This window comes from Apteryx mantelli, chromosome 10, assembly GCF_036417845.1.
Source record: "Apteryx mantelli isolate bAptMan1 chromosome 10, bAptMan1.hap1, whole genome shotgun sequence".
Classification (NCBI taxonomy): domain Eukaryota; kingdom Metazoa; phylum Chordata; class Aves; order Apterygiformes; family Apterygidae; genus Apteryx; species Apteryx mantelli.
In genome coordinates this window covers 6,001,923-6,016,606 of record NC_089987.1, presented here as the reverse complement: position 1 = coordinate 6,016,606, position 14,684 = coordinate 6,001,923, and the positions used below count along the sequence as shown (strand labels likewise).

Here is a 14,684-nt window from a genome sequence, read left to right as displayed (position 1 = left end):
GCCATGAAAAAATGAACTCTGCTCACTATGTCTTTTTTATTGCAAAGTTTAGGAGAAGCCTCACTCTTGGTCTCCTTAGGAAGAACAATTTGCCATTTTAATTCTTTTAGATTGGTTATAAGTCAATAAGACTGTGCTGTCCATACTCTCCTGCAGACCAAGTTTGAGCAGTTAAAAAAGTTACCAAATTCAGCTCTAAGTTATTGTCCCCCACCCAGGAGCGCTGTGATGGAATATATGGACTCCTCTACACAGTTGTCTCTCTTAGAAAGACAGAAGATGTCAGCATGCTGTACCTTCAGAGTACATGGGTATGCTGTATGTTCGAGGCTCCCCGTGAGGGCTGTCTTCCTCATGAGAGTGCGTTTCATTAGATCCCACAACCTCAAACTTCAGTTTTTCTGGGGCTCCATGAGACACAGAGACATTTATCTCTAAATTCTCCCCCAGCTCCAGAGTGTGAGAAGCTAATACAGCCTGAAGACCAGATATTGGCTCAATTAAATGAACAGCAATGCTTTTGGAGATCTCCCATGTGGTTGTGTTGCCGGATGCTCGGATTTCCAGCTGATGTATCCCTGGACCTAGCAGCTCTTGAGAGGTACTGCTTAGTGTCAGATTGTGAGGGACAATTCCTTCCTTTGTACTGGATTCAGCGAGTGTCATGTTATCTGCTAATATAACGTAGGTCACTCCATTACCTGCAAAAAGACAATTCAGAATTTCTCACAGCTTGCCTAGCAGGCCATCCAATTCTAACTGTTTTGTGCAACATTCAGATATTTATAAAGGGGTCAGAAGAACACTGCAGCAATGCAATTACTTTGAATAGACTTGCTTCATCTGCTTTTGTGCCCCTCTGGGCTCCCTATGAAAGTCTATCACATGTATTTCCTGATGGGAATCTTAAGGCAGTCAAGAGAATTCAAACATGTGCTATTGAATTTTATTTTTTAAGCATGTATGTGGATTCCGGAAGCTTGGAGTGAGAACTAAACATATATCAGCAAATATGACCTGCTCAGTGTGGAGTCATCTTACCCTCATTCAGTGAAGCATTTCTGCAGATGCTTAACTTCAAATATGGAAATATTCCTACCGGCTTCATGTGGATTTACATGATTAAAGTTATGCTCATGCTTTGTCAGCTTTGCACAGAGGGAAAAAGGGTTTATGCTCATGTCTGAAGTGCTGTAACAGCTCTGAGAAAGAACCCCTTCCAAGAGGGCTCAGAGCATTCAGCTGCAGGAATGCAACAGCTATAGGGAAAGCATTTGCTAAAAAAGGTATTGTTTTGTGTCATAAAAATCTACTTCTTCTTATGCATAGCATAATATTTAGTCTGCCATTTAAACATGCAGAATAATTACCCTCACCTCCATTGAGTTCTACTTGAATCCATAACAACTCTCCATATAGTGTCCGGCAGTGAGAGCTGTTCCCAGATTCATACTGGCTATAGCACCCAGTAATGCTAAGTTGATCCCTCTTATCCTGAACAGTCACCCGTTTTTGAGCTGTCACGTGCCATTCGCTGGTTGTGCATTCCACAAAAACAGTAAACTCTCCAGGAGATGAATATCTGTGCGTGACATTGCTGACCAGCCTAGGAGACAAAGAGAACTTGTTGCAGAACTGTCCTGAGAAGTCTTTAGTGCTGTGTGATAACAGTGGTCACAGTTCCCAAACCTCTGATCTGACTCAGCTCTAATGCAATCACTTTAATCCCTCATGTGTTTACGTAAAATTTTCAGGGTTAAAGATTGTTTCTTTGTTCCAGCTATGGCGTCGTTAAGGCTGTATATCAAGGGTGGTCATTCCAGAAGCATATCTATGGAGGTAAATACATGTTGCTGTAAAGTAGGAGGGTTACAGTTCAACACCATGCTCCATCAGACGTGGTTTGTGTCGTGTTGGCTCTGAGCACAGACATATGACTGTGGACACTACATCATGTAAAGGTGCCCTTAATTTCTATCTTCCTTATTTTATTCCCTGATTTACCTTCTCTTAGATACAGGGAGATGCTTAGCTTCTCTTTGCTTAGGGAGATGCTAGAAAGAATCTAAGGATATTCTTCTTGAATGGGATACACCATGAAAGGCAAATAAATAAGTGATATTCCTGATACTATTCTTTCTGAACTATTTATATTCTTATCATAGTGCCACCTAGCAAATGCAAACAAAGATCAGGACTTATCATCCTTGACCATACATATTTTTCATTAGCTGTTTTAACAAGGAAAAATATTTAGTTCAAACTGGACTTCAAAAACATGCCAGTGTCAGGACAAGGCCAGAAAAGGCAACCCCTGTAAAACTAGGTATCAAACTGGATGCAGAAAACAGATGAATATGACTGCTAGCCATTTAGTAGGTGAAATAAAAGAGTTTACCATAAAAACAACAAGACTCTGCTTTCAGCTGTCAAATACATTTTACTTAAAGGTTCAGTATAAGAAAAATCATTTTTTATCAAGTTCTTTACAGCTACAGACCTGTGTCTGTAGTTCTGAAATAATGTCTACTATTTGTAGTACATTGCTACTTTTGTTTTTCATTCCTTCCACTCTTTACTTATTTTTCTAGTTCAGTCAAATAGGATTCCATTAGTAGACAAATAAATTTCTAGATTCATATACTTTCATTCTGAGCACTAGGACAATACAAAGTCTGATTTTTAAAAACAGCAGAAAAATGTTTGATCTTTTAAAGACACAGTTTTAATTGAATTAAAACAAGTAACATCCCTAATAATATAATTCCATTATATTATTTTAAATGTTATCAAATATGAAAATACTCTTTAAACTGAAAAAAGTAATGCTTGCCCATTTCTTTGGCAGTTACTGAAAGTTTTTCAGTAATTTTGTGCATTTAGGATCTATATTAAATTCCATTAGCAGGAAATAGGAATCACTTGTTACGGTAAGCAGAAGAAAGAATGTGGTTGGCAGCTTGATATAAAATTGTATATTAATTTCAGAATTAGTTTCTGCAAAATCCAGCTGTCCTGTATATACGATCTATTCTTAATCTAGTTAATTTTTAACATCTCATTTAAGAGACTTGAAGCATTAAAAGAAATGCAGGCAGTGAAATTTACTGGTTGTCTAATGATAGATAAAAGATATATCTTACATTGGAGGGTAGTAGGGATCAATAGTGTGTCCATCTCCAGTGCTAATGATGCATGAAAGGTTGCCAGAGTATGGAGAGAGCATCCAGTTCAAAGTGACTGTGATATTTTCAAAGACAAAGCATGTATCTGTTACAGCCAGCTGCAGACCTGTAAAACGTTATGCCAGAATTCAGCGTCATTGTTTGTCTACATTTCTTGCATAATTAAATTAATTTTCATGTATTGTTGAGAGCTGGACTTCTCCAAAACAGAGTCGATATTGCTACCAATTTGAATGCATTAGTGACAATTTTTCTCCATAAGTACTGGTCAGGATTCTTGTTGGAACATAATTTCATTTAAGGTGTTTATGTGTCTGAATTTCCTGGCTTTGTAGCCTTATCAAAAACCCTGTGGAGCTGTCAGTTAGGACTGGGAGGCTACATTTTTGTGTCTTGAATATTTTTAGTGGTCACCTTCTCCAGAGGACCACTCTTCCAGCTTCTTCCTTGAAGACAGACCAGCTATTTTTAAGATAATTGGCAATGATCACAGTGTTAGTGCAAAATATAGAATAGGTTTTTGTGTTGACAGCCCCCGCCACTTACCTTCCTTGCAGTGGTACTGAATAGACAAATAGCTTCCAGAAGCTGGACAAGGATCTCCAAAGAAAGTGCCATCTGCTGCCACCTGGCAGGCCTGGAGACCATGACACTGTCCTGGAAAGAAGGACCATCTTAGATGCACTGGTGTTTTTTGTCTTTGACTGTCATAACAGCTCAGAGGAGAGATGATTACAGAAATAAAAAGGGGTGGGGAGGAGCAATATCTTGTCATCAATTTCTAGACAAACTCCCACAGCACTTTTACTTTATTGTGTTGCTTACTGCCTGCTTTTCCTTAGCACCATTCCACTTTATAGGAATACAGCTGAATTAGAGAGGGTTAAAAAATGAGGAAGTCATGTGTTTGGTTTAACTTTGGCTGGAAGCCCAAGGAATCGCTATAGGGACAGGCCATAATCAGTGTTTAGACTGGCAAGCAATGGAGCCCTGTAGCTCTTGCAGGCTGCATACTCAACATGCTGCAGGTGGTGGAAGCTGCCTCCTGCTCTCTTGTCCCCACAGAAGCTCCCTGGGTGCCAGCCTTCTCACTCCTATTTGTTAAAGGTCAGGTTTGTATGCATGGCTTACATGTGTGCTGGTCCATCTCCAACCTATCTATTGTATTCATCAGGGAATCAGTGTATCCACATATTTTCTTCACACTAGGAGAGGAGCAAGGTATGCCCTTGTTCTCCATTTGCTCCTATGCATCCTCTCTCTCCTCTGAATTGCTTTGCTCCCCACAAAGTCCCTCCTTCCTATTCAGCCTCCTGTGGGAGCTTCCTGCATGTAAGAAGTTCTTTGCAACCCCCTTCATCTCGGGCATAATCCACTTTCCCACTCACTGACTCTACTGAAATAAACCAAGACAAAATATTTTAGGGAGCAGGAACTTTGATGCTTACTCTATGCCTCTGACAAGCAATGCAACAAGATATTACCTGCTACTTCATCTTTGACACTGATCCAGCTACAGTCTTCATCTGTATCATACTGGAGAGGCGTCTCCAATATGCAGTAGTGAGGGGTCTTCCGTCCATAGAAACTCTCTCCAATTTGAATAACTTCTCCTGATCCACACTGTACAGTGGCATTGTAATTATTACAAGCAATGCTCTGGCCAGATTCTAATGGGGAAAAAAATTAGATTTTATTAAAATGAGGATATATAGCTGAGGTATCTGCCCCTTCCTCCTCCATTGTCACTAGAATTGTGCATAGCATCTCCAGGGTAGCTGAACTTTTATTTATCTGAGCTATTAATTATCAAGACATGAGACTAACTTTCTTGAAGGTAGGACTCAACTAGAGCTAAGCTTATGCTTTTTTTTATATGAGACAAAGAAAACAGGGATATTTCTCAGGCTTTTTGTTTGTTTTCTTGTAATGAGGTTGAAATACTTAAAATTTTTGAACTTCCAAAAAATCCTGCTGCAATTCTCCAGTACATCAATTTTTTTTTTTTTCTTTCTTATTTCCTTTTATCCCTCTTTCAATAAACAGTGATGAAAACAGAAAAAAAGAACAACGAATCAAATATTTTTCCATTTTTGAAATCCAAAAAGAATACATTTATGGTTTCTACTGCCCTAAAAATGTGAGAACATTTTTATTGACACAAAAATATCTTAATTTAAAAATTTGAACATATTTCTGTGGAAAACATTTAGTGTTTGACCTGCAGTACTGAAGAGTTTAAAGGTTTTCATAACTTCAAAAAGAGCCCTGTGGCAGTATGATGTGCATGATATTCAGGTAATTGCTCTGGAGAAGAGTTTGCATATTAAATATGGGACCCGATCCCATTCCTGCTACAGAGACACCTTTGTTTCTGTGCAATATTCAACTGACTTCATTCAGCAGAACTGCTCAAATGAGTAAGGTCATATCTCTAAATGCATATACCTCATTCTTTGTTTAATCTGGGACAGTTAATTATCTCTCAGAATTCTTAGTACCTTGAAGTAATCAGGATATTTAATACTCTGAAGAGGAGGGTGCAAAAAACCACTTGCATATGGGATTGTTGCAGAAGAATGTTTTTGTTTCAGCTGTCCCAGGTTTAAATACATTGTCCTCCAATTGCTGTTTTGATCATTCCCTTAAAGACCTTGATTAACAGTGCCAATGTGTGCACACTGCAGTAATTGTGTGCTATTGTTATTTAAAGGGTAAATCTAAGCCTGGCTGTAACTATAGCAACATGATCAGTTTACAGATTAGAGTTCTCTAAATAAGCTTGGAAAATAATTTGTTGTTAAATTCTAATACAGGCTATTATCTCATGCATTTTTTTTGTTCTTTACTTTGTATAGAGGGTTCCCATAGTAGTTGCTCTCTCAGCCACTTTTACATGGAAAAATGTACAAAACCTGGTTTATATTCCTATGTACAAACCCTGGTTCAATATGTGTATCTTTACTACAACAAAAGTGCTAACCTAAAGAGCACCAAATGTCCAACCAAATGGTGGAGCAGAAATAATAAGGAACAGTGAATTGAAGTAATGGAAGTTCTTACTTGAGGATAGAAACAAATAATTCTATGATAGAAAGCCAAAGAAAGGATGAAGGCAAAACATTGTCTGTCTGGTTAGTTGTTTGGGCACATATACACACCTCAGATGATCAAGTAGACAAGATTATCAGTAATCAGAGAGGGATTCAGTTCAAATAGTAATACCATTTGGAGTTGAACTGTACATCTCATCTGAAGTTTCAAACTCAGATTGAAACCAAGCCCCACAGTAGCTGTGTGTGAAGGTGTTAAGTATTATTGTGCCCATTTTACAGAAGGTCAAACTGAAGCACTGTCAGGTTGCATGAACTTTCAATGTCCAGAGAAACTAATGAAAACATTGTCCCTGTTTTTCTGGAATGTTGGCTTAAATTCCTTGCATGCAAAGCTGGTAGAAGAAACAGGAGTCTACTCTAGTACTGAAATATGTGTGAGTATTAATGGGCATAGGCTGTAGGTATTGAAAACAAGGCTATAATTGTCTCCATTTATTCTCAGTTCCCTGGGTAATGGAATGATGGATGTAGTGGAGGACATTGTTGCTCATTAATGCAAACTCTCTTTTAATTTAATAGACTCTAAGTCAGATCCTATGGTAACAGATGATAGCTTCCTTAGAAACAGACAGTTGTCTGCTGTGGTTGTAATGGAAAAATGACTTTAGTCTGTTTTTGTAAGGAAAGTAAGCTTAAAAAATGGTGCTGTCTGCCGATTTCCTCTCCCCCAATTATTTTTAATCTGTTAGTCACCTTCAACCAAACTTGATGTATGGATATAGATCTCAAAACACCCTAAAAATTTAATGAAAATCAATAATTGGGTAGAAGAAAGAGAGATACTTTAATGTCTCTATAAGGGGTAAGGATAGTAGGGATAACCCAATCCTTATCTGTTTCATGATGTAGGAGTCAACTGGCCAATGTGTACAGCTATCGTTCTGAACCAGCCACAGAACCGCATGGGAGGGAGCTGGGGGAGGGAAAGTGTTTGGGGAGGCAGGAAGTGCTGGGGAAATGGGAGTGAAGAGGGAGTGCTAAGGATAGGAAGGGGATGTGGAACAGAAAATCAGGGCAAGAAACAAAACTTTATTGGTTCTGCAGATTATGGAACAACTTGTTAGTTATGTCAGAAGTGATACAGTACTGGGCCAGGGCAGTGCTAGGGCTTGTGGTAACCTGCACTTGCGTACTGGATTCAAAGACTATTTGTATTAGTGAATCTACAGCCAGACTTGCCTTCAGATACTTGTGACCTTAGTTCTAGTTACAGATTAAAATGCTTGGCTTACGTGCAACGTGTGAGGAACACAAATTCCCCTCATATCTGCGTGCTGAATGGGATGATACTTTCCAGGACTGTTTGTTCCAAGCCAGGATTTAAGGGACCTGTGTTATAAACTGGAACACAGTGTCTGTAGTTATTGTGTCTAGCTGCTAAAATGCCATCAGGAAATGCAGGTTCCTGTCTGTTTGTTATCCTGGGGAAGCCCTCAAACTTCATCTGATGGAAGAGTCTGAGAAGAAACAAGAACTCGTTCTAACTTCTGGTTACTCCAGGTTACTATGAGTGGTGTCTCTGGAAGCCTGGCTGTGTTTTTGCTTCAGTTACAAATGGAAAATATTTTGAGGGTCTCAGTCCGTATTTGTGATTAAGGGTATGTTTACAGGGCAGACGTACAGTTCTATCTAGCTTAGGTACCAGTGAGTTGTGGCAGATTATTCTTGCAACTATGCTGTTATGCACTATTCAAATTGGCTTTAAACTAGCTAGGTTATGTATGTCTGCTGTAGACACGGACTGCCCCAGATTTAGATTCATCCTCAAATCCAGTTGCTGAGCACCTACAGCTCCCAGTGGCTTCAGGGTTCTTCCTGTCTTTGGATCTGATCTTACATCAGCAAACTGGAATAATAGCACCTGTTGGGATTTTATGGATTTTTGCTTGTTCACTTTTAATAGGCTTTATTGCAGTTACCTCACAGCCGCTTTGAAAGAAACAATTTATGCACAGTTGTGAACATGGTATGTTCACTTGTCAGTTCCAGCTGTTGTGCATCTTACCAAACTCGCAAATGAAGTCAAATTCCTGGCTGCAATTTTCAGTCATACCCCACTGATACTTGGCGTTCTTCAGGATGTACCCGCATGTGGATGAGAAGGGAGATGGCTGATTCGCATACCAGTTACTGTAGCTTATATTTGAAGTGTCCAGCCAAATCATTGACCCTGTGAACAAAGTAAATCATGTCCTGAATGTTTATTTTCCATAGTAACACAATTAAAGAGTCAGAACCTGGAGAGCAGGCTTTGACTGCACCTGTGCAGAGGTAGTTTGTCTGAATAAAGAAAAATGTCTTTAATTTCATTTTACATTTAACCTGATAAAACCACTAACTCGGACATTGCCACTTCCCCCTATGCTCCCAGCCTCAAGATTCCAGCATTTCCCTTGCAGCAGACCTTACAACTTGATAGTGTGATGAATTGGCTCAGCTTGCTCATCAACTGTAGAATTAATCCAGCACATTTTTTTCCCCGGGTTAGCAAGCTGATCTAATTCATCATTCGTTCATACAACCACAAGACCCAGTGGAAAGCGTGACAACATGCAACAGGGAAGTGAAGCAGCCATTTAAAACATCTTAATATAAATCTGAAGTTATAGCAACAAAAGACAATGGCTTTTCAGCAGCTGTCTGTAGAGGGATTGATTCAATTTTTTGTCAGATTAAGCATCATGTGCTGATACAGTATTAAATATGACATGATTTCAAAATCACCTACCATCAGTAGTTTCATTCAGCAAGGAGTTTGAGATCAGTCCTATCCACCAATCCTGGTCCTCGGAGATATGTTTTTGCAAGAACTCTTGAGTTTCCTCGTTTTCAATAAAGACAAGGTGCCCCCCTCCTCTCTCGCACCAGCTCTGGGCCCTTGTGAAGGTGCGCTGGAGTCTAACAAACTCATAGCATGAATGGTTGAAAGCTATCTGGTACTTTGAGCAAGGGATTCCTTCCTCAACAGTTGCCTCCTCCACAGCCCAGCATACAGCAAGAGAAATTAGAATTGCAATCGCAAGCCACATTCTCAGCTCAGTGCCCAGTGTGGCACTGGTCTTGCTTATTGCTTCACCGCTCTTTTTGCTGCTGTCTTCAAAGGCTTGAGATGTCATCCTTGCATGTCATCAATATTTCTCCTTTCTCTTTGCTGCTTGCAACAATAGCAGCAATAGAACATGGAACAGATTGCTTCTAATATATAATAGTGATTGCGTCTGAGGATACACACACCAGGTGTTGATACTAAGTCACTGCAAATAGCTATTGTGAGGCCCATTGTATAAACATTTCATTCAAAAGAAGCCAGTTTGCAGAGAAGCCATTAGAATATTACTTTCCTCATGAACAGAGAAGATAAAGTTGATGTATGTTGCTACTGCACACATGGGAAAGCGAGATAAAGCTCACCCATCAAAGAAGTCATTGTGTGAACATTAAAGCTGGAGGTCTTTACAACAACAACAGTGAAATATAATAGTAAGAATGAGAGGAGAATGAGGAAAATGAGAATTCAGAAACACAAGGAGTCATGAGATGGGAAAGCACATAGTGGTCCTCCAGATTCTTCTAAATGTTTTGGATTGCTTTATTTTTAATAACTATTATTGTTTCAATATAATTATCTGAGTGCTTCTTTTGGATGATAATGTAATGTCTATAATTATTCTATCAAATTCATCCTGCCCATCTGTTTACACATAACCAGGTTAATCTCAGCTCTCCCAAGTAAGCTTCATTTTGAAGTGTTGTGTCTGTTTAGAATTCCACACCCCATGTGAAATGCTCCTGTCATCCCTTTAAAGCTAAGCTGCTGAACTGTATAGAGCTACATTATTTATACTTGCCAGGAGGTACAAGAGAAGGCTAAAAGTTAAAACAGTCATTTAAAAAAGATGAAAGTTCTACCCTGATCATCAGAACTGCTTGGGAGCCCTATGTGCACACTGCAAAGGCTGCTGATGGGCTTTGGGAAGCCAGCCCAGCGACATTTAGGAACTGAAACCTCTAAATGCTTCTGAACTTTCTTGCAAAAGATACCCATCAGGTTTACAAGGCCATTGGATCAGCAGAGACATGGTACAAAAAGAATCTTTAGCTATTGTGATCTTCCTGTCCTTAGTGTGGCTCCACTGAATTTGATGCTATTATTATTAATTTATATCACCATAACCTGACACTGAAAGAACACACACATATTTAGATGAGGATCAGAGTGGGCCAGCTACTGCATCACAGAGATGCAGGAAGCAGTGATTTTTAGCTGAATTGTTTCATTGCAGAAATGCCAACTGTATTGCACTATTGACCTGAAGGAAATGCATACATTGCACAATATGCCAGCCTCTACTGCTACTCTGTTCTAACTCCCTAAAGCTTTCTTGCAAGGTAAAGTATGTACACTGCATCCAGTAAGCATTTAAGAATGATCTTCAGTCCCAAGACCATTCTGAACTTCCAGTTCATGGTCATCTTGCTCAGCTGGATAAAGCAGGACTATGCTCAGGACTTTCAGGAGTTTTGTTTGTTTTAATGTGAGATCTGCTTTTTTGGAGCAGATCCCACATTAACTTCTGTCTGATTAATAGGAAAGGCTGATGGAGCAGCTGAGATGTGAACATACAGCCTGGGTTCCCCAGCTCTGGGGATTGCCACTCCATACTCTGATTAGTTGATGAATCTGGCCCAGTCAGTGCCCAGACACCCACCCCTTCCTGGAACAGACCCTGTAACTGTGATTATCAGCTGTATCTGTTGAGGATGTCCACAGATTAGGATTCTCTTTTGGGCTGCATACAAAACTTCATAGGTTTCAGTTTGAGACCCCCCCCAACTCGACTGTGTTATATTCAAGCTATTACAAAACTTAGAGCTGAGAGCAGCTTTTGTTCAATTGTTTGGCCACTGTATATTTTCATGACATTTTCTTTAGAGTGCTTGCTTCTCCATGGGCCGTGCTGACCTGCCTGGCTTTGGAGAAGCTGGCAGCCAGCCCTACCATTTTGGCCTTATGGTTATGAGAAGCATATCTTGTTGCTGAAAACAAAGATATGAATCAGACTGTACTTAAATGGATCTTACTCAGTGATACAGAACTGTGAATTTCTGGTAAGTGACATTGACTCTCACATTTGTGATGGATGAATTCTGTAGCATCTTTCAGTTCTCTCTCTGCAACTGAGAACTTAACTACATGAGCATACTGCTAAAAATGGAGAGCTGAAGGTGCCACAGGCTATACTCTATGGGTCTGCTCCAAAGCCATTGAAATTAATGGAAGTCTTGTCTTTGGCTTTGATGCCTTTTGAAACAGGCCCCAAAAAAGAACAAGTAATGTTTGGAAATGTCTACAAATAAAGCCAAGATCTCCAAGTGAGTCCACTGTTAGCAATTTCTACAGCAGTGTGAATTTTTTTCCTAATCTACGGTTGCTATAAGTAACTCTTCAACTGCCTACAGCAGATGGAGAATGGAAGAAAGATAGTTTCTCTCTTTTACAGTTTGTTGACTTCATACATTTTAGTGTCACTAAAGCTGTCAGTCAGTTTATTCTACTATTTACCACAAGGAAGAGAAAAGCATTTACAAAAAAGAAAATACTGTTTTAAAAGCATCAAAATTAGGAACTAGGGTCCTCAGGAAGCGAGAAAATTCCTGAAAGCCCTTTCAGTCATTACTGAAAAATGGCTTGATTTCAAATAAACAGTGCTCCTTGAATTTAACATTTTGTAGGAAACATGCTTTTTGCATTCTTCTTCAACAGAAACACTTTTGTATTTTAATAGCTTTCTTATGCTTGAAGTCAGCATGGAAAATTCACAGTATAATGGTTTATTTTTTTTTCACTATTCGCCTTTGTGCAGCTGGCTGAGGTAATTTAAATAATTTAAATAGTTTAAGAAGTTATTTAAATAGTCACATACGCTAGTGTGCAAGAGAGAAAATGGTGCGCATTGCTGTATAATCTCAGCTTGCATGCTTCCGAGGGGAGTCATGGAAGTGCTTAATGAAACCTCTCCTTCTCTCAGGGGGTCCCTGTAGGTACAGAAAGCCGTCGCCGTCCCCATGCCCGTGGAAGTGAAACTGACCCCAACACGTATCGCAAAGCCGCTCCAGGGACTTCGGAGAAGTGTTGGGTGTAGTGTCAGTTGTATAGATTTTGGATTCCACGAATCCATTCACTTGCTGGTTTTTGTTTGCCTTTTGCGTAGTTCTGAGGAACTGGGACAGATTCACAAAAGAAAAGTCTGTACATAAGCATCCTTTTTAAGGAACTGTGAGCCTTTCACTTATAGCCAAGACTTGTTAATCCTTGTTCAGTTATAACTGCCTGCCTGAAAGGCTGATGTAGCAACCACCCTTACAGCACATATTATGTCCCAGTGACTTTAAAACATATTCACCAACTAAAATGAGACTTGCAAAGCAATTGTGTTTTGCAAGCTTTGACTAGAAATCAGTGACAAAGCTTTCTTAATATTTTCACACCCTCACTCCAAGCTGCGATAAAGCTATGAATAACTCCTTTGTTTGTGAACTCTCTTGCGTCTGTTAGAATAAGTCTTTCATTTTTCTTCGAAATGTTTTTAGGCGGCCCTGCAGATCTCTTACAGAGTCCTAACTTGCCCTTATGAATTACACCAGATGGTGGCCATCAAGAGAAAGTTTCTTTGGAAAAGCATTGTGCTATATAAAACATCATAAAAGACAACGATGAATTCCCAAAGGGATCTTTCAAGGTTTATTAATATTTTTTGTTGTTGGAAGTAGAGGCAGGTGAGGTGAAAGAAAACTGAAGCATATTTTGTTAAAAGTTAATAGATGTTAATTAAAAAAAAGTGGCCTGTATTGAGTTTCTTAAGAGAACCTTCTAGGTAATATTCATCACTCCTAAAAATAGAAGCCTTTAAAACCATCTCAGCTTTGGTAGCCTCATCTCGATGTACTCATAATCACTAAATATTTTTTTTTACATCTAAGTTTATATTTATAAATTACATGCCATTTAGAATGCTTAGCTTTATATGCCTAAATTTTTGTAGATCAGAGTGACGAGTACATGCCGTGGTTATCTAACTTATATAGGTGCAGTAGGCTTGCCTTGATACCTTTCATATTTCATATTAGGCACCCAGCACTGGAGGCTGTTTTTGAAAAATGTAAGCCTGAATTCTTGTTCAACAGAATCAATAGCTCTATAGCTACAGCTCAGGCTACCCTGAATCCAACTGCAAATCTCTCCATGACCAACTGCTACTATTAGGAGAAACCAGCTTGTTTGTAAGAGTTTCTTATTTCTGAACTTCAGTCTCCCAGACCTGAGGAAAAACAGTTCCAAAGTTTCACTGGGCTTTCGGAGAGCTTGGTGCAAACAAGAAGGAGACACACTTTACCTCCACTGACTGCAGGGTGGTCCTGATTTGTACCCTAGTGCAGATCAGAACTGCATCATGGCAGCCTAACAACATCCTGTGCTTCAAAAAGTCATTGCAGCACAGCAGAATAGCTTGACAATGTTCTAACACAGGCCAGAAAGTAACAGACTTGACGAGTTAAGGATGTGAAGAGCTGCCAATGGGAAGGAATAAATCACAACCCCATTCATTTTGGCTTTTGTTCATTTGCCTTGAGGAACAGCAAGTAAATTTACTCTCTACAGGAGGATATTACCATCTTTACATTCCTGAACATTACTGAATGCTATATATAGATTTTATCAGGAACACAAATATGCCTTTGTTCTGTTAGTGGAACGTTCATATAAATTGAAAGTTGGTTTACATTACTTAGGCTTTGAGGTAGAAAAAAGATGATTTTCAGGTATCACTAACTTGAGACAAGATTGTGAGTGATCCATTTTAGTGAATGTCACATGCACTTCTGCTGTGTGTAAGAACTCCCTCTTGAAAAGTTCAGTTCATTAATACCCAAATAGGTCGGAAGTACTGAGTACTGAGCAGACTTTCTGGAAAGGGATGGAGAAAAGCCCCTAACTACAGCTACTTCTTCCAGCTCTACAGATGGCTTTAGAAGAGACCATCTGTCAATTGGTTTAAGAAGGTGGATCATGATCACGCTTCCTTCCTAGCTGCTGTCCTGGGCTGCTTGTCCTGATAGGGAGACCCAGCTATTTGCTAACTCAAAGAGCTGGTTGTTGTTGTTGTTCTAATATCTAATTTTCCATGTGGCAACGTAGTGAACTTACCAGTGAGCCCTGCCAAGGTGCAATTGAGATGGTATCTTATTTAGAAAAACAAGGAAAACAATTCTGACTGGATGGCTTATCTTTATAGGGCACAATTAATTTAGACATCCATGCCTGGGATGATGGGGTTGAGATACAGATAAGTGGGACTACACTGAGGAGTTGCTGGGTTGGACA

The 14,684-nt window shown here is 39.4% G+C and overlaps 1 protein-coding gene across 1 annotated transcript in view; it reads right to left on the bottom strand.

The window, feature by feature from the left end:
- The window catches only part of PKD1L3 (polycystin 1 like 3, transient receptor potential channel interacting), a 43,204-nt gene extending 33,787 nt beyond the window's left edge, over positions 1 to 9,417 (bottom strand). Inside the window, exons 1-7 of the mRNA XM_067302881.1 lie at positions 9,030 to 9,417; positions 8,307 to 8,471; positions 4,670 to 4,855; positions 3,732 to 3,842; positions 3,144 to 3,291; positions 1,377 to 1,606; positions 297 to 701 (exon numbers count right to left, since the gene is read on the bottom strand). Coding sequence (XP_067158982.1) covers positions 297 to 701; positions 1,377 to 1,606; positions 3,144 to 3,291; positions 3,732 to 3,842; positions 4,670 to 4,855; positions 8,307 to 8,471; positions 9,030 to 9,417 — 1,633 coding nt within the window. The remainder of the gene's footprint in view (positions 1 to 296; positions 702 to 1,376; positions 1,607 to 3,143; positions 3,292 to 3,731; positions 3,843 to 4,669; positions 4,856 to 8,306; positions 8,472 to 9,029) is intronic.
- Between the last annotated feature and the right edge of the window lie 5,267 nt (positions 9,418 to 14,684).